Below are 19,925 nucleotides of genomic sequence, written 5' to 3'. Positions count from 1 at the left end.
ATCTCTTCCACGCCGCTCCCTCCTCCTCTCCCATCCACTTACTCACCATTGAAATATTAGCGGCCCAATAATACTCACTTAGGCTCGGTAGTGCCAGCCCCCCCCTATCCCTGCTACGCTGTAAGAATCCCTTCCTCACTCTCGGGGTCTTCCCGGCCCACACAAAACCCATGATGCTCTTTTCAATCCTTTTAAAAAAAGCCTTCGTGATCACCACCGGGAGGCACTGAAACACAAAGAGGAATCTCGGGAGGACCACCATCTTAACCGCCTGCACCCTCCCTGCCAGTGACAGGGATACCATATCCCATCTCTTGAAATCCTCCTCCATTTGTTCCACCAACCGCGTTAAATTTAACCTATGCAATGTGCCCCAATTCTTGGCTATCTGGATCCCCAGGTAACGAAAGTCCCTTGTTACCTTCCTCAACGGTAGGTCCTCTATTTCTCTACTCTGCTCCCCTGGATGCACCACAAACAACTCACTTTTCCCCATGTTCAATTTATACCCTGAAAAATCCCCAAACTCCCCAAGTATCCGCATTATTTCTGGCATCCCCTCCGCCGGGTCTGCCACGTATAGTAGCAAATCGTCCGCATACAAAGATACCCGGTGTTCTTCTCCTCCTCTAAGTACTCCCCTCCACTTCTTGGAACCCCTCAATGCTATTGCCAGGGGCTCAATCGCCAGTGCAAACAATAATGGGGACAGAGGGCATCCCTGCCTTGTCCCTCTATGGAGCCGAAAATATGCAGATCCCCGTCCATTCGTGACCACGCTCGCCATCGGGGCCCTATACAACAGCTGCACCCATCTAACATACCCCTCTCCAAAACCAAATCTCCTCAACACCTCCCACAAATAATCCCACTCCACTCTATCAAATGCTTTCTCGGCATCCATCGCCACTACTATCTCCGTTTCCCCCTCTGGTGGGGGCATCATCATTACCCCTAACAGCCTCCGTATATTCGTGTTCAGCTGTCTCCCCTTCACAAACCCAGTTTGGTCCTCGTGGACCACCCCCGGGACACATTCCTCTATTCTCATTGCCATTACCTTGGCCAGGATCTTGGCATCTACATTTAGGAGGGAAATAGGTCTATAGGACCCGCATTGTAGCGGGTCCTTTTCCTTCTTTAAGAGAAGCGATATCGTTGCTTCAGACATAGTCGGGGGCAGTTGTCCCCTTTCCTTTGCCTCATTAAAGGTCCTCGTCAATACCGGGGCGAGCAAGTCCACATATTTTCTATAGAATTCGACTGGGAATCCATCCGGTCCCGGGGCCTTTCCCGCCTGCATGCTCCTAATTCCTTTCACCACTTCTTCTACCTCGATCTGTGCTCCCAGTCCCACCCTTTCCTGCTCTTCCACCTTGGGAAATTCCAGCCAATCCAAAAAGCCCATCATTCTCTCCCTCCCATCCGGGGGTTGAGCTTCATATAATTTTTTATAAAATGTCTTGAACACTCCATTCACTCTCTCCGCTCCCCGCTCCATCTCTCCTTCCTCATCCCTCACTCCCCCTATTTCCTTCGCTGCTCCCCTTTTCCTCAATTGGTGTGCCAGCAACCTGCTCGCCTTCATCCCATATTCGTACTGTACACCCTGTGCCTTCCTCTGCAGTGCCCGTAGTCAGCAAGTCAAATTCTACATGTAGCCTTTGCCTTTCCCTGTACAGTCCCTCCTCCGGTGCTTCCGCATATTGTCTGTCCACCCTCAAAAGTTCTTGCAGCAACCGCTCCAGTTCCTTACTCTCCTGCTTCCCTTTATGTGCCCTTATTGATATCAGCTCCCCTCTAACCACCGCCTTCAGCGCCTCCCAGACCACTCCCACCTGGACCTCCCCATTATCATTGAGTTCCAAGTACTTTTCAATGCACCCCCTCATCCTTAGACACACCCCCTCATTTGCCATTAGTCCCATGTCCATTCTCCAGGGTGGGCGCCCTCCTGTTTCCTCCCCTATCTCCAAGTCTACCCAGTGTGGAGCGTGATCCGAAATGGGTCTCGCCGTATACTCCGTTCCCCTCACCTTCGGGATCAACGCCCTTCCCAGCACAAAAAAGTCTATTCGCGAGTAGACTTTATGGACATAGGAGAAAAACGAGAACTCCTTACTCCTAGGTCTGCTAAATCTCCACGGGTCTACACCTCCCATCTGCTCCATAAAATCTTTAAGTACCTTGGCTGCTGCCGGCCTCCTTCCAGTCCTGGACTTCGACCTATCCAGCCCTGGTTCCAACACCGTATTAAAATCTCCACCCATTATCAGCTTTCCCATCTCTAGGTCCGGAATGCGTCCTAGCATCCGCCTCATAAAATTGGCATCATCCCAGTTCGGGGCATAAACGTTTACAAAACCACCGTCTCCGCCTGTAGTTTGCCACTCACCATCACGTATCTGCCCCCGTTATCCGCCACTATAGTCTTTGCCTCGAACATTACCCGCTTCCCCACTAATATAGCCACCCCCCTGTTTTTCGCATCTAGCCCCGAATGGAACACCTGCCCCACCCATCCTTTGCGTAGCCTAACCTGGTCTATCAGTTTCAGGTGCGTTTCCTGTAACATAACCACATCTGCCTTAAGTTTCGTAAGGTGTGCGAGTACCCGTGCCCTCTTTATCGGCCCGTTCAGCCCTCTCACGTTCCACGTGATCAGCCGGGTTGGGGGGCTTCCTACCCCCCCCCCCCCCCCTTGTCGATTAGCCATCCCCTTTTTCCAGCTCCTCACCCGGTTTCCACGCAGCTGTATCTCCCCCAGGCGGTGCCCCCCTGCCCATCCCCTCCCATACCAGCTCCCCCCTCTCCCCAGCAGCAGCAACCCAGTAATTCCCCCCTCCCACCCCGCCCCCCCCCCCGCTAGATCCCCCGCTAGCGTAATTACTCCCCCCATGTTGCTCCCAGAAGTCAGCAAACTCTGGCCGACCTCGGCTTCCCCCCGTGACGTCGGCTCGCACCGTGCGACGCCCCCTCCTTCCTGCTTCTCTATTCCCGCCATGATTATCATAGCGCGGGAACCAAGCTCGTGCTTCTCCCTTGGCCCCGCCCCCAATGGCCAACGCCCCATCTCCTCCACCTCCCCTCCTCCCCCCATCACCACCTGTAGAAGAGAGAAAAGTTACCACATCGCAGGATTAGTACATAAAACTCCTCTTTCCCCCCTTTTTAACCCCCCTCTTCGCCCCCCACATTCGCCCCACCACTTTGTTCAAATGTTCTTTTTAATAACCCGCTCATTCCAGTTTTTCTTCCACAATAAAAGTCCACGCTTCATCCGCCGTCTCAAAGTAGTGGTGCCTCCCTCGATATGTGACCCACAGTCTTGCCGGTTGCAGCATTCCAAATTTTATCTTCTTTTTATGAAGCACCGCCTTGGCCCGATTAAAGCTCGCCCTCCTTCTCGCCACCTCCGCACTCCAGTCTTGATAAATGCGGATCACCGCGTTCTCCCATTTACTGCTCCGAGTTTTCTTTGCCCATCTAAGGACCATTTCTCTATCCTTAAAACGGAGGAATCTCACCACTATGGCTCTGGGAATTTCTCCTGCTCTCGGTCCTCGCGCCATCACTCGGTATGCTCCCTCCACCTCCAACGGACCCGCCGGGGCCTCCGCTCCCATTAACGAGTGCAGCATCGTGCTCACATATGCCCCGACGTCCGCTCCCTCCGTACCTTCAGGAAGACCAAGAATCCTCAGGTTGTTCCTCCTTGCGTTGTTCTCCAGTGCCTCCAACCTTTCCACACATTGTTTCTGATGTGCCTCATGCGTCTCCGTCTTCACCACCAGGCCCTGTATGTCGTCCTCATTCTCAGCTGCCTTTGCCTTCACGACCCGAAGCTCCCGCTCCTGGGTCTTTTGTTCCTCCTTTAGCCCTTTGATCGCCTGTAGTATCGGGGCCAACAGCTCTTTCTTCATTTCCTTTTTGAGCTCTTCCACACAGCATTTCAAGAACTCTTGTTGTTCAGGGCCCCATGTTAAACTGCCACCTTCCGACGCCATCTTGGTTTTTGCTTGCCTTCCTTGCCGCTGTTCTAAAGGATCCACTGCAATCCGGCCACTTTCTCCTCCTTTTTCCATCCGTATCCAGGGGGGATTCCCTTCTGGTTTACCGCACAGTGTTTTTAGCCATCAAAATTGCCGTTGGGGCTCCTATCAAGAGCCCAAAAGTCCGTTTCACCGGGAGCTGCCGAAACGTGCGACTCAGCTGGTCATCGCCGCACCCGGAAGTCCCCTGATCCCCTTCTTAATCAAGAACCTACCAATCTCTGTCTTAAAGGCACTCAGTGACTTGGCCTCCACAGCCTTCTGCGGCAATGAATTCCACAAATTCACGACTCTTGCTGAAGAAACTCCTCCTCATATCTCAGTTGTAAAGAATCGTCCCGTAAGTCAGAGGCTGTCCCCTTGAGATCCTAGTCTCTCGTACTAGTGGAAACATCTTCTCCACATCCACTCTATCTTAGTGGGCAGCACGGTAGCATTGTGGATAGCACAATCGCTTCACAGCTCCAGGGTGCCAGGTTCCCAATTCCGGCTTGGGTCACTGTCTGTGCGGAGTCTGCGCATCCTCCCCGTGTGTGCGTGGGTTTCCTCCGGGTGCTCCGGTTTCCTCCCACAGTCTAAAGATGTGCAGGTTAGGTGGATTGACCATGATAAATTACCCTTAGTGTCCAAAATTGCCCTTAGTGGTGGGTGGGGTTACTGGGTTACGGGGATAGGGTGGAGGTGTTGACCTTGGGTAGTGTGCTCTTTCCAAGAGCCGATGCAGACTCGATGGGCCCAATGGCCTCCTTCTGCACTGTAAATTCTATGATAATTTAGGCCTCTCGGTATTCTATGAATTTCAGTGAGATCCCCCCATATCCTTCTAAACGCCATTGAGTACAGACCCAGAGTCCTCAGCCCCTCCTTATATGACAAGCCCTTCATTCCCGGGATCATCCTTGTGATCTCCTCTGAACCATCTCCAAGGCCAGCACATAGATGCTTAGATTGCCACATTGTATGCTTTCTCTTTTGCGTTTATGCTGTCCCTGACTTCCCTTGTCAGCAATGGTTGCCTCATCCTCCCCTTAACATGTTTCCTCTTTCTTGGGATGAATTTTTGTTGTGCCTCCTGAATAACCCCTACAAACTCCTGCCATTGCTGTTCCACCGTCTTCCCTGCTAGGCTCCCCTTCTAATCAATTCTGGCCAGCTCCTCCCTCATGTCTTTGTAGTTACTGTTACTCATTGTTACATCTGATTCCAGCTTCTCCCCCTCAAACTGCAAGGTGAATTCCATCATATTCTGGTCACTGCCCTGAAGGGTTCCTTCATCTTAAATTCCCGAAACAAGATTGCCTAACTACACATCATTGAATCCATATTACCTTTTTGGTTCTGCTTTGGTTAGAACCTCTCTTGTTGCTGATGGTCATTTCCTGGCATTTGTGTGGCGCAATGTAACTTGTCAGTCCAATTCTGGATATTTGCCTAGTTCTTGCTATACATGGACTACTTCAGTATCTTTTGTAATATTTTTCTGAATTAAGGGGCAATTTAGCATGGCCAATCCACCTACCCTGCACATCTTTGGGCTGTGGGGGCGAGACCCACACAAACACTGGGACAAACTCCATATGGACAGTGATCCAGGGCTGGGATCGAACCCGAGTCCTTGGCGTTATGAGGCAGCAGTGCTAACCACTGCACCACCATGCCGCCCTTCTACCTCAGTACCTGAGGAGTCATGAATGGTGCTGAACATTGTGCAGTCATCGGTGAACATTCCCATGTCTGACCTTGTGATGGAAGGAAGGTAATTGATAAAGCAGCTGAAGATGGTTGAGCCGAGGCCACTACCTTGAGGAACTCTTGGAGTGATGTCCTGGAACTGAGATGACTTGACGTCCAACAACAACCATATTCCTTTTGTGTTAGGTATGACTCCAACCAGCCGAGGGCTTTCTCCCTGTTTCCCATTGATCTTAGTTTTGCAAGGTCTCCTTGTTGCCACACACAGTCAAATGCTGCCTTGATGACTAGGGCAGTCGCTCTCACCTCACCTTTGAAGATTGGCATGGTTGCACAGTGATTAGTACTGTTGCCTCTCACTGCCAGGGACCAGAGTTTGTTTCCGACCTTGGGTGACTGTCTGTGTGGAGTTTGTACATTCTCCCCATGTCTGTGTTGGTTTCCTCTGGGTGTTCTGGTTTCCTCCCACAGTCCAAAGATGTGCAGGGTAAGTGGATTGACCATGCTAAATTACTCTTGGTGTCCAAAAGGTTAAGTGGGGTTACTAGATTATAAGACATAAGACATAGGAGCAGAATTAGGCCACTTGGCTCATCAAGTCTAATTTCTATCACTTTACGGATGATCAAGAGTAAACTGATGGGGTGTTAATTGGCCAGGTTTGATTTGTCCTGCTTTTGGTGTAAAGTACATACTTGGGCAATTTTCCACATTGCCAGTAAATGTCACTGATGTACACTCAAACACATGCTTAAATTTCTTGCGGTACAAAATTCTTCTACCAGTTTGTCATGGCATCATGTATAGTAGCATCATGCAAAAGCTGCTTTTATGTTCTCCATGGTTGCTGGACCAGAAATTTAGAGATTCACGAAGAATCAATGCTGAGCTAATCCCAGTATTTTGGGGGCAGCACGGTGGCGCAGTGGTTGTTAGCACTGCGGCCTCACGGCGCCGAGGTCCCAGGTTCAATTCCGGCCCTGGGTCACTGTCCGTGTGGAGTTTGCACATTCTCCCTGTGTTTGCGTGGGTCTCACCCCCACAACCCAAAGATATGCAGGGTAGATGGATTGGCCTAAATTGCCGCTGAATTAGAAAAAATTAATTAAATATTCTACATTTATTTTTTAAAATTTCAGTATTTTGGATGTTAGGCGAATGTCCGCCACCCTGCTGCTTAATATGGCCACTGGTAGAGGCAAGAAATACTGGCCACAAAACATGCCCACTCCCCTAAATGAAAAATGAAATGAAATGAAAATCACTTATTGTCACAAGTAGGCTTCAAATGAAGTTACTGTGAAAAGCCCCTAGTTGCCACACTCCGGCGCCTGTTCGAGGAGACTGGTACGGGAATTGAGCCGTGCTGCTGGCCTGCTTTAAAAGCAAGCTCTTTAGCCCTGTGCTAAACCAGCCCCCACAACTCAAAGATGGCCACGCTAGATTGCCCCTTAATTGGAAAAAGTGAATTGGATACTCTAAATTTATTTTTAAAAAGTTGCTGTCTAGTTTCTGAGAGATATAAAGGATAAGAGTAGACAAATTGGTATGCACTGCTCTGCAAAACATGAGCTCAGTTGACGGTGGAATAGTTGCAGTCAAAAGGTTTCACCCTCCGAGATCTTGCTTGACCTGTCCACATTTGAGAATTTGGGATCTCACTGTGTAAATCATTTGTATAGTTAGGCCGTTAGATCTAGGGTACTGAGAATACAAAGTAGTGTGATCAGCATTTCCCTTCTCTCCTATATCCGGAAATAGCTTACCAATACGTTACGGGTGCTCCGGTTTCCTCCCACCGTCCAAAGAAATTAGGTTGCCCTTACATGTCCAAGAGCGAAGGTTAAGTGGGATTACAGGGATAGAGCGTGGGCCTGGGTGGGGTGCATCTTTGGAGGGTCGGTGAAGGTTTGATGGGCCGATTGGCCTCCTTCTGCATGTAGAGATTCTATTCTTCACCCTGATATGAAATGGTATTTGCCAATGCAGTGGTTGGAGTATCATAGAATTTATAGTGCAGAAAGAGGACATTTGGCCCATCGAGTCTGCAACGGCTCTTGGAATTAAGCCCATGCCTCCACCCTATCCCAGTAACCCCACCTAACCTTTTGGACACTTAGGGGCAATTTAGCATGGCCAATCCACCTAACCTGCACATCTTTGGACTGTAGGAGGAAATCAGAGCACCCGGAGGAAACCCACACAGACACGGAGAGAAAGTTCAAATTCCACACAGACAGGGTAGCGAACACCAACCTTTGAGCATGTGCAGAAGCAAAGATGGCTACAAGGTAAGCTAAGGCCTAATTGACCTATGGTTATAATTAATTTAAACAAGCATGGAGAGTTGCTGCTGCAGTTGCTTTAATCAATTTATTGACTAGGTTTAAGTAATAATTGCTGACAGCTAATATCTTTAATAGGGTGGCACGATGGTACAGTGGTTAGCACTGCTGCCTCACAGTGCCAGGGACCCGGGTTCAATTCTGACATGGGTGACTGTGTGGAGTTTGCACATTCTTCCCGTATCTGCGTGGGTTTCCTCCGGGTTCTCCAGTTTCCTGCAGTCTCCTCCCACAGTCCAAAGATGTGCAGGTTAGGTGGACTGGCCATGCTAAATTGACTGAATGTGCGAGGTGACCTTTACCAGACCATAAGGAAGCAAGGGGGAGACTGCCAGCGAGAACCACCTTTGTGAAATTCCAGCGATCAGATCCACAGCCTACCAAGCCACCTTTGCAGGTAGTATACTTAAATCTGGGGTATCCTCTTGTTTTATGTGGGTAATTTAAGGGTTAATAGTATTATTATTAATAAACTTACTGAACCTTTTAAAAAAGATTTGTCCCTTCAGGTGGGGTTTCAGGAATAGGACGTGGGATTGGGCTTATGTAGTGTGGTTGTTCAAAAGGTTGGTGCAGAATCGAGGGGCTGAATGGCCTCCTGCACTGTAGGGATTCTATGATACAACTAAGAACAATCACTATTTAAAACCAATGTATGCACACCATGGCTTGGGGGGGGACAAGGACTGTGCTGTGATTTTTCTTCTCTCTCTGGGGCACTCGCTGTCCTGGAAATGATCTTGAATGACTGAAATTGGTATTGAGACAATGAGGCTGCTAGGACACGCTGAGGACAGCAGCAGTAGGCTGCAGGATGGGTCCGATGAGATTGTAATTTATTTACATATGTTTCACAAAGGCCATTATGTTATACAGAAAACAGCTACTTTAGGTCCACATTTAAATTAAAATTAACATTTGTCAAGATTTTCCCAAACGATTCAGTTGTCACTTCATTTAGTCCTCGGTTTTTTTTCTCTCCCTTCTCAAATTTGGGCAGTTCAGTTGGCTCATGGTGTGTGGGGAAAGTTTCCCATGTACTGGTGAGGTCAAATTTGCATGTTGAACAGGTTCAGCTACAACACATTTGACCTCATCATTACAACGTACCTCTACAACGTACCTCTACATAGCCAGAGAGTGGGAAGTCTTTGCGAAAAGGATGGCCGTTAAACCCATTGTCTGTGAGGATTCGTCTTAAATTTGGATGGTCAGGGCAGCACAGTGGCGCAGTGATTAGCACTTCCACCTCATGGCGCTGAGGTCCCAGGTTCGAACCCGGCTCTGGGTCACTGTCCGTGTGGAGTTTGCACATTCTCTTCGTGTTTGCGTGGGTTTCGCCCCCACAACCCAAAGATGTGCAGGCTAGGTGGTTTGGCCACGTTAGATTGCCCCTTAATTGGAAAAAATGAATTGGATACTCTAAATTTTTTTTAAATGTTGCTGCCTAGTTTCTGAGAGAGTATAATGGATAAGAGTAGACAAATTGGTATGCACTGCGCTGCAAAACATGGGCTCTGTTGACGGTGGAATAGTTGCAGTTAAAAGGTTTCACTCTCCGAGATCTTGCTTGACCTGTCCACATTTGAGAATTTGGGATCTCACTGTGTAAATCATTCGTATAGCTAAGCCGTTAGATGTAGGGTACTGAGAATACAAAGTGGTGTGATCAGCATTTCCCTTCTCTTCTCTATCCGTAAATAGCTTACCAATAAGTTACGGGTGCTCCGGTTTCCTCCCAGAGTCCAAAGATGTTAGGTGGATTGGCCATGCTAATTTGCCCTTTCATGTCCAAGAGCGAAGGTTAGGTGGGATTACAGGGATAGAGCGTGGGCCTGGGTGGGGTGCTTCTTCGGAGGGTCGGTGAAGGCTTGATGGGCCGATTGGCCTCTTTCTGCACTGCATGGATTCTATTCTTCACCCTGATATGAAATGGTATTTGCCAATGCACTGGTGGGAGTATCATAGAAATTATAGTGCAGAACGAGGCCATTTGGCCCATTGAGTCTGCACCAGCTCTTGGAATTAAGCCCGTGCCTCCACCCTATCCCAGTAACCCCACCTAACCTTTTGGACACTAAGGGGCAATTTAGCATGGCCAATCCACCTAACCTGCACATCTTTGGACTGTAGGAGGAAATCAGAGCACCCGGAGGAAACCCACGCAGACACGGAGAGAAAGTGCAAATTCCACACAGACCGGGTCCCTGAAGCTGTGAGGCAGCAGTGCTAACCACTGTGCCGCCCATTGTACATTGGAGTCTACATGCAGCTTTCACGGATGCCAGTGGAATGGTCAATATACAATTTGAGCATGTTGCTGTGTGTGACGGCAAACATGTGCTTTGCACATAATGGAGAAGTAAGGCCTTTTTCCTTTTGTCCTCTGTAATGGCAAAATCTGCCATCACCTCTTCAAAACATTGCAATCACTTTTGCCAATGTGGGTAGATTGGATTATCATCAGCAGTTGTGATGCAACTTGCCTGTAGAGCTTTCCTGCTTTTTTGGTACAATCTTGTGCCTTTGTTTCCATAATGCTGCAATTTAAAATGATGGGCACGAATCTCCGATTCTCCCCCACCAGTCGTGTATTTCTTGGCAGTGCGCTGTTTGTTGGCGGCACGATTCCACCGTAGGTGGGGGTGCGCTGCCAACAGGAAAAGAGAATCTCAATGACCAGAGTTTGTTCTTCTGCAGAGAGTAGGGAAAAAGATCATAGGCTTTTTATTTTGCATTATCCTTGTTACCAGTGTGAGGTACAGAACATGCGCATAGGGCAGGTCTCCATTTTCCAAATTGGTCTTCAAGGTAACAGTGTATAATGTAAAGGCAGGAAATCAGGATGGGTTGATTATTTTCCTGATCTGGTATTCATTTTTTTCTTCTTTTTAAAAAAAATAATTTTTATTAAAGGTTTTCATAAAATATCAATAACAAAATGAGAAAGAAAAAAGAACCCAACAGGGTTAAGTACAAAACACAATCTAAAAAAGCAACCCCCCAAACCCCTCCCCCACCCTGTACATAAATAATAAATTAACATTAACACCCCGACTTAACACAACAGGTGTATACACCCCCTCAGACCCTCCAGTGTAAATAACATAAACAAAAATAAAGTAAACCCCCACCCCCCCCGAGCTGCTGCTGCCATTGACCAATGTCTATCGTTCTGCCAGAAAGTCTAAGAACGGTTGCCACCGCCTAAAGAACCCTTGTACCGACCCTCTCAAGGCGAATTTCACCCTCTCCAATTTAATGAACCCTGCCATATCGCTGATCCAGGATTCCACGCTTGGGGGCCTCGCATCTTTCCACTGAAGGAGAATTCTTCGCCGGGCTACCAGGGACGCAAAGGCCAGAATTCCGGCCTCTTTCGCCTCCTGCACTCCCGGCTCCTCTGCCACCCCAAATATTGCGAGCCCCCAGCCCGGTCTGACCCTGGATCCTACCACCCTTGACACCGTACTCGCTACGCCCTTCCAAAATTCCTCCAGCGCTGGGCATGCCCAGAACATATGGGTGTGATTTGCTGGGCTCCCTGAGCACCTAACACACCTGTCCTCACCCCCAAAGAACCGGCTCATCCTTGTCCCGGTCATGTGTGCCCTGTGCAGCACCTTAAACTGTATGAGGCTGAGCCTCGCGCACGAAGAGGAAGAATTCACCCTGCCTAGGGCATCTGCCCATGTCCCCTCTTCGATCTCCTCTCCCAACTCCTCCTCCCACTTACCTTTCAACTCCATCACCGAGGCCTCCTCCTCCTCCTGCATCACCTGGTAAGTTTCCGAGATCTTCCCCACTCCCACCCCCCCCCCCCCCCCCCCCCCCCGAGAGCACCCTGTCCTGTACTGTGTGTGGCAGTAGCCATGGGAATTCCATCACCTGCCGTCTGGCAAACGCCCTTACCTTTAAGTACCTGAAGGTGTCCCCGTACTTCTCCTCCAGCTCACCCAAGCTCGCGAACTTCCCGTCCACAAACAGGTCCCCCAACTTTCGTATCCCTGCCCTGTGCCACCCCGAAAACCCTCCACCTGTTCTTCCTGGGGCGAACCGGTGGTTCCCCCGTAATGGGGTCCACGCCGAGGCCCCAACTTGCCCCCCATATGCCGCCTCCACTGCCCCCAAATTTTGAGGGCCGCCACCACCACTGGGCTCGTGGTATACCTCCTTGGAGGGAGCGGCAGCGGCGCCGTTGCCAGTGCCCCCAGACTCGTACCCACACAGGACGCCGTCTCCAGCCTCTTCCATGCAGCCCCCTCCCCCTCCATCACCCACTTGCGCACCATCGTCGCATTGGCGGCCCAGTAGTACCTACAGAGGTTGGGCAGCGCCAGCCCCCCCCCATCTCTACTCCACTCCAGGAACACCCTTCTCACCCTCGGAGTCCCTCGCGCCCACACAAACCCCATTATACTCCTGTTAACCCGCCTGAAAAAAGCCTTCGGGATAAACACGGGGAGGCACTGGAACAGGAACAAAAACCTTGGGAGCACCTTCATTGATTGACTGTTATCTATCTTGACTTCCAAAAGGCCTTTGATAAGGTGCCTCACGGGAGACTGCTGAGTAAAATAAGGGCCCATGGTATTCGAGGCAAGGTACTAACATGGATTGACGATTGGCTGTCAGGCAGAAGGCAGAGAGTTGGGATAAATGGTTCTTTTTCGGAATGGCAACCGGTGATGAGTGGTGTCCCGCAGGGTTCAGTGTTGGGGCCACAGCTGTTCTCTTTATATATTAACAATCTAGATGCCGGGACTGAGGGCATTCTGGCTAAGTTTGCCGATGATACAAAGATAGGTGGAGGGGCAGGTAGTATGGAGGAGGTGGGGAGGCTGCAGAAAGATTTAGACAGTTTAGGAGAGTGGTCCAAGAAATGGCTGATGAAATTCAACGTGGGCAAGTGTGAGGTCTTGCACTTTGGAAAAAAGAATAGGGGCGTGGACTATTTTCTAAACGGTGACAAAATTCATAATGCTGAAGTGCAAAGGGACTTGGGAGTCCTAGTCCAGGATTCTCTAAAGGTAAACTTGCAGGTTGAGTCCGTAATTAAGAAAGCAAATGCAATGTTGTCATTCATCTCAAGAGGCATGGAATATAAAAGCAGGGATGTACTTCTGAAGCTTTATAAAGCATTAGTTAGGCCCTATTTAGAATACTGTTGGCAATTTTGGGCCCCACACCTCAGGAAGGACATACTGGCACTGGAGCAGGTCCAGCGGAGATTCACACGGATGATCCCAGGAATGGTAGGCCTAACATACGATGAACGTCTGAGGATCCTGGGATTATATTCATTGGAGTTTAGGAGGTTGAGGGGAGATCTAATAAAAACTTACAAGATAATGAATGGCTTAGATAGGGTGGATGTAGGGAAGTTGTTTCCATTAGCAGGGGAGACTAGGACCCGGGGGTACAGCCTTAGAATAAAAGGGAGTCACTTTAGAACAGAGATGAGGAGAAATTTCTTCAGCCAGAGAGTGGTGGGTCTGTGGAATTCATTGCCACAGAGGGCGGTGGAGGCCGGCACGTTGAGTGTCTTTAAGACAGAAGTTGATAAATTCTTGATTTCTCGAGGAATTAAGGGCTATGGAGAGAGAGCAGGTAAATGGAGTTGAAATTAGCCATGATTGAATGGTGGAGTGGACTCGATGGGCCGAATGGCCTTACTTCCGCTCCTGTGTTTTATGGTCTACCCGCCAAGGACAGCGGCAATGCGTCCCACCTCTTGAACTCCTCCTCCATTTGCTCCACCAGCCTTGTAAAGTTAAGCCTATGCAGGGCCCCCCAGCTCCTGGCCACCTGGACCCCCAAGTTTCTGAAGCTCCTCTCCGCCCTTTTTAGTGGGAGCTCGGCAATCCCCCTCTCCTGGTCCCCTGGCTGAACTACGAACAGCTCGCTCTTCCCCATATTGAGCTTGTACCCTGAAAAGTCCCCAAATTCCCTAAGGATCCTCATTACCTCTGGCATTCCTCCCACCGGGTCCGTCACATACAGCAGCAGGTCGTCCGCATAAAGCGACACCCTATGCTCCTCCCCACCCCGCACCAACCCCCTCCAGTTCCTCGACTCTCTCAGTGCCATAGCCAGGGGTTCAATCGCCAGTGCGAAGAGCAGGGGGGACAGGGGGGACCCCTGTCTCATCCTTCGGTGCAACCGAAAGTACTCGGACCTCCTCCTATTTGTGGCCACACTCGCCATCGGGACCTCATACAACAGCCTAACCCACCTGACAAACCCCTCCCCAAACCCGAACCTCTTCAGCACCTCCCACAGGTACCCCTACTCTACCCTATCGAAGGCTTTCTCAGTGTCCATCGCCACCACTATCTCCGCCTCCCCCTCCCTCGCCGGCATCATGATAACGTTCAAAAGCCTCCGCATATTCGCGTTCAACTGTCTCCCCTTCACAAACCCCGTCTGGTCTTCATGGATGATCTGCGGCACACAATCCTCAATCCTCGTGGCTAAGACCTTCGCCAGCACCTTGGCATCTACATTTAGCAAGGAAATCGGTCTGTAAGACCCACATTGCAGGGGATCCTTGTCCCGCTTCAGGATCAAGGAGATCAGTGCCCGGGACATCGTCGGGGGTAAAGCCCCCCCCTCCCTTTCCTCATTAAAGGTCCCAACTAACAGCGGGCCCAACAGGTCCATATATTTTTTATAGAATTCGACCGGGAAACCGTCCGGCACCGGTGCCTTCCCCGCCTGCATGCTTCCTATCCCTTTGATCAGCTCCTCCAGCCCAATCGGAGCCCCCAGTCCCGCCACCAGTCCCTCTTCCACCTTTGGAAACCTCAATTGGTCCAGGAAACGGCCCATCCCTCCCTCCTCCTGTGGGGGCTCGGATCGGTACAATTCCTCGTAGAAGTCCCTGAAGACCCCATTGATGCCAACCCCACTCTGCACCACGCTCCCTCCCCTGTCCTTAACTCCCCCAATCTCCCTAGCTGTGTCCTGCTTCCGAAGCTGATGCGCCAGCATCCGGCTTGCCTTTTCCCCATACTCGTAGACCGCCCCCTGGGCCTTCCTCCACTGCACCTCCGCCTTCCTGGTGGTCACCAGGTCGAATTTGGCCTGGAGGCTGCGCCTCTTCCTCAACAATCCTTCCTCAGGCTCTTCCGCATATCTCCTGTCTACCCTCACCATCTCCCCCACCAGCCTCTCCCTCTCCCCCCGCTCCCACCGCTCCTTGTGGGCCCTAATGGAGATCAGCTCTCCCCTCACCACCGCTTTCAGTGCCTCCCATACCATCCCCACTCGAACCTCCCCATTGTCGTTGGTCTCCAGGTACCTCTCTATACTTCCTCGGACCCGCTCGCTCACCTCCTCGTCCGCCAACAGCCCCACCTCCAAGTGCCACAGCGGGCGCTGGTCCCTCTCCTCCCCCATCTCCAAGTCCACCCAATGCGGGGGGTGGTCCGAAATGGCTATTGCCGAATACTCGGTATCCTCTACTCTCGCTATCAGCGCCCTACTCAAAATGAAAAAGTCGATTCGAGAATAAGCCTTATGGACATGTGAGAAGAATGAAAATTCCCTAGCCCCCGGCCTTGCAAATCTCCAAGGGTCCACCCCTCCCATTTGGTCCATAAATCCCCTCAACACTCTAGCCGCCGCCGGCTTCCTACCCGTCCTAGACCTGGAGCGATCCAGTGCCGGATCCAACACCGTGTTAAAGTCTGCCCCCATTATCAGGCCCCCCACTTCCAAGTCTGGGATCCGACCCAACATACGCCGCATAAAACCCGCATCGTCCCAGTTCGGAGCATACACATTGACCATTACCACCCTCTCTCCCTGCAACTTACCACTTACCATTATGTACCTACCGCCATTATCTGCCACAATGCTCGACTCTTCGAATGACACCTTCTTTCCCACCAAGATCGCCACCCCTCGATTTTTGGCATCTAGCCCCAAGTGAAACACCTGACCTACCCACCCTTTCCTCAGTCTTTCCTGGTCTGCCACCTTCAGGTGTGTCTCCTGGAGCATAACCACATCCACCTTAAGCCCCTTCAGGTGCATGAACACGCGGGCCCGCTTAACCGGCCCATTCAGTCCCCTTACATTCCAGATTATCAGCCGGATCAGGGGACTGCCCGCCCCCCTCCCCTGCCGACTAGCCATGACCCCTCTTCGGCCAGCCACGCGCCCGCACCCCATACCCGGCCCGTTCCCCACAGCGGCATACCCCCGTCTCGACCCCCCCCCCCCCACTTTATTCATTTTCTAAGGGAGAAAGAATGCAGGTCTTTTACTTGGTCCTCTCTTGAGCGCAATGCAGATCATTCTTTATCTAACACATTCTGAAAAGCTAGATATACTTCATATTCCCAAGTTCGTTTGGTGGTCCAGTATTGGACAATATTGCAAACAGAGCAGCAGGCGAGTTCAAAGAACAATTGCATATTCCTGCCACTATCAAAGGCATAAGCAGAAAATATGGAAAGGTGAAGATAAAATTGAAGGCTTTTCTGACAGCAAGTAATGTCTTTCTTATAGTAGCAAAAGGCTCTGTTTTGCCATTGATGAACCTGAAAATAAGAAAAGCACAGTAAATTAAACCCAGCTTTCTTGACTTTTCGCGTGCCTTATTTATCTGCTCATGCTATTTTTAAGTTCTTGTCCAAGATTATACACCAGAGTTGAGTCACAGCTGGTAAATGGATGGTGTAAAATCCCTTCAGTTGCACCGTGGGCCGTTTCTCCTAGCCTAACCAACATATTAAAAAAAAAATTTTGAGTACCCAATTCATTTTTTCCAATTAACGGGTAATTTAGCGTGGCCAATCCACCTAACCTGCACATCTTTGGGTTGTAGACACACAGACACGGGGAGAATGTGCAAACTCCACATGGACAGTAACCCAGAGGCGGGCTTTGAACCGGGTCCTCAGCGCCGCAGTCCCAGTGTACTCCTGTATATTTTTGACCCGCCGGGGGAATTGAAGAGATTATGAGGATCCTAGGGGAATTTGGCCGGTTTTCGGGGTATAAATTGAATATGGGTAAGAGTGAGGTCTTTGTGATCCAGGCGAGGGGACAGGAGAGGAGATTGGGGAGGAGATGCCGTTCAAGGTGGTGGGAGAGTTTTCGATATTTAGGAATCCAGGTGGTGCGGGGGTGGGAGCAACTACATAAATTAAATTTGGCTCAGTTAGTGGAGCCGATGAAGGAGGACTTTCAAAGGTAGGATATGTTCCCATTGTCACTGGAGCGGAGGGTACAGGCTGTAAGGAAGACGATTCTCCCGAGATTTTTGTTCATATTCCAGTGTCTCCCTATTTTTATTCCAAAGGCCTTTTTTAAGAAGGTCAATGTGGAGATTTCTAGGTTTGTATGGGCGGGTAAAACCCTGCAAGGAAAGAAGGTGCTGTTGGAGCGGGGCCGAGGGTGGGGGAGGCTGGCCCTACCAAATTTTGGGAACTATTAATGGGCGGCAAATATAGATATGGTCAGGAAGTGGGTAGTGGGGGAGCGGTCGGAATGGGAGCGGGTGGAGGCGGTCCTATGTAAGGGCACAAGCTTGGGGCCACTGGTAACGGCACCTCTGCCGTTCTCGCCAGCTTGGTACTCCACAAGCCCGGTGGTAGTCGCGGCTTTGAGGGTGTGGGGACAGTGGCGGAAGCATATGGGAGTGGAGGGAGCATCAGTATGGACTCCAATTTGGGGTAACCACTGGTTTGTGCCGGAGAGGCTAGATGGGGATATTCGGAGGTGGCAGCGAGCTGGGATTGACCGGATAGGGGACCTGTTTATTATTGGCAGCTTTCCATGCTTGGAGGACTTGGAGGAGGAGTTTGAGCTGTCAGGTGGAAATGGGTTCCGATATCTGCAGGTGAGGGACTTTGCACGGAGGCAGGTTTTGACCTTTCCGCTTCTACTGCCTCAGGGGATACAGGACAAGGTAGTTTTGAAAGTGGGTAAGGGGGGGAAGGTCTCGGAAATTTATAAAGAGCACATAGAGTGGGAGGGAACCCAGATAGGGGAAGTAAAGTGTAAATGGGAGGATGAGTTGGGCAAGGAACTAGAGGCAGGTCTGTGGGAGGATAGAACATAGAACATTACAGCGCAGTACAGGCCCTTTGGCCCTCGATGTTGCGCCGACCTGTGAAACCATTCTAAAGCCCATCTACACTATTCCCTTATTGTCCATATGTCTATCCAATGACCATTTGAATGTCCTTAGTGTTGGCGAGTCCACTATTGTTGCAGGCAGGGCATTCCACACCCTTACTACTCTCTGAGTAAAGAACCTACCTCTGACATCTGTCTTATATCTATCTCCCCTCAATTTAAAGCTATGTCCCCTCATGCTAGACTTCACCATCCGAGGAAGAAGGCTCTCACTGTCCACCCTATCCAATCCTCTGATCATCTTGTAGTGACATGGCTGGGTTTCTCAGGCTTGAGACGATCAAGTTCACTCTGAGTAGAGTCAACACGTCCTCATCGTGTGCCAGGCTCAGCCTGATACAATTTAAGGTGGTCCACCGGACACATATGACTGGCCACGATGAGCAGGTTCTTTGAAGGGGTGGAGGACAGGTGTGGGCGGTGTGCGGGAGGGTCCGTGAATCATGTCCATATGTTTTTGGCATTTCCGAAGCTTGGGGGATTCTGGCAAGGATTTGCCGATGTCATGACCACTGTACTAAAGACACCGGTGGCGCCGAGTCCAGAGGTGGCGATTTTTGGAATGTCGGAAGACCCGGGAGTCCAGGGGACTGACGTTTTGGCCTTTACCTTCCTGGTAGCCCGGAGATGGATCGTATTGCCGTGGAGTGACTCTGAGCCCCCGAAATCGGGGGTATGGGTCAGTGACATGGCCGGGTTTCTCAGGCTTGAGACGATCAAGTTCACTCTGAGAGGGTCGATGTTAGGGTTCGCCTGGAGGCGGCAGCCGTTTATCGAGTACTTTGGAGAAAATTAAGCTGTCAGCAGATACGATGGGGGGGGGGGGTTTAGGGGAGCGGGGTAGGGGGGAGATAGCTTAGGCGGGATCAGCAAGAGGAGGAGGGGGGACTGGGGAACTGTGAATGTAAGCCATGTTGGCTGGGTATGGTTGCTGGTTTGGGGGGGGTGATATTTACTGTGTTGTTTGATTTCAAAATTGTTGTTAAAAAATCACAAATGCCTTAAATGTTTTTTTAAAAAAAGAGTTACAAAGCCAATGCGCAGAGTGGACAAGGCAAGCCCTAATCGATCTCCTTGCTTGCTCCAAAAGACACTTCAAATTTGATCCAGTTCACGATCCCCATAAAAGAGACATAGTTTATGTAAGCTGACAAGAACAGGCATTACACCTGATATCAAACCTGATTCTCCGATTGATCTTAGCCAAAGGCTGAAGGTTCTGCCTGCTTCAGGTGGGCACCTTTTGTAAAAATCTTGGGCAAAATGGAGATAGGTGAAATAAAATGGTACCTGTAACACCCTGATTTTAGGGTCATACCAGCCTGTTCCTGCCAGGCTGACTGAGCTAAAATCAACCCTTTGTTTCTTCGTAGTTTCAGTAAATGATTAACAATGGAACATTTTCTTTAATGTTTGATTTGTCGTCAAGTTGTTGTAATTGGCATACCAGTGAAACAGTTTGATTAACATAAATTATTGATGAAGCACGAGTGAAAAGTTATTTTATTAGGTGACTTGTTCAACATTGAAGAGCGAAAAAGGATGACAAAATCCATTTGGAGAATTGCACTGAGAACCATTAATTAACTTGCATTATTTGCTTGTTACATTGATGTCCAGATTTAGTTACTATTTGATTGGGACATTTAACTTGGATGCTGATACTTGCCAATCTAAACACGAG

At 50.0% G+C, this 19,925-nt stretch overlaps 1 protein-coding gene across 10 annotated transcripts in view; it reads left to right on the top strand.

Annotated features, from left to right (window-relative positions):
- Positions 1-19,925, top strand: part of LOC140391880 (spermatogenesis-associated protein 13-like) — a 524,178-nt gene that overhangs the window by 237,966 nt on the left and 266,287 nt on the right. Inside the window, exon 1 of one of the 10 annotated variants that reach the window (XM_072476875.1) lies at positions 7,994-8,035. The exons of the other annotated variants lie outside the window; for them this stretch is intronic. Within the exon in view, the coding sequence (XP_072332976.1) occupies positions 8,009-8,035 (27 nt within the window). The 5' untranslated portion in view covers positions 7,994-8,008. Of the gene's footprint in view, positions 1-7,993; positions 8,036-19,925 lie in introns of those variants that run through there. 10 annotated transcript variants of the gene reach the window in all.

This window comes from Scyliorhinus torazame, chromosome 15 (assembly GCF_047496885.1).
Source record: "Scyliorhinus torazame isolate Kashiwa2021f chromosome 15, sScyTor2.1, whole genome shotgun sequence".
Taxonomy (NCBI): domain Eukaryota; kingdom Metazoa; phylum Chordata; class Chondrichthyes; order Carcharhiniformes; family Scyliorhinidae; genus Scyliorhinus; species Scyliorhinus torazame.
The sequence above is the reverse complement of the archived record's forward strand: the minus strand, read 5'-3'. Positions and strand labels throughout refer to the sequence as shown.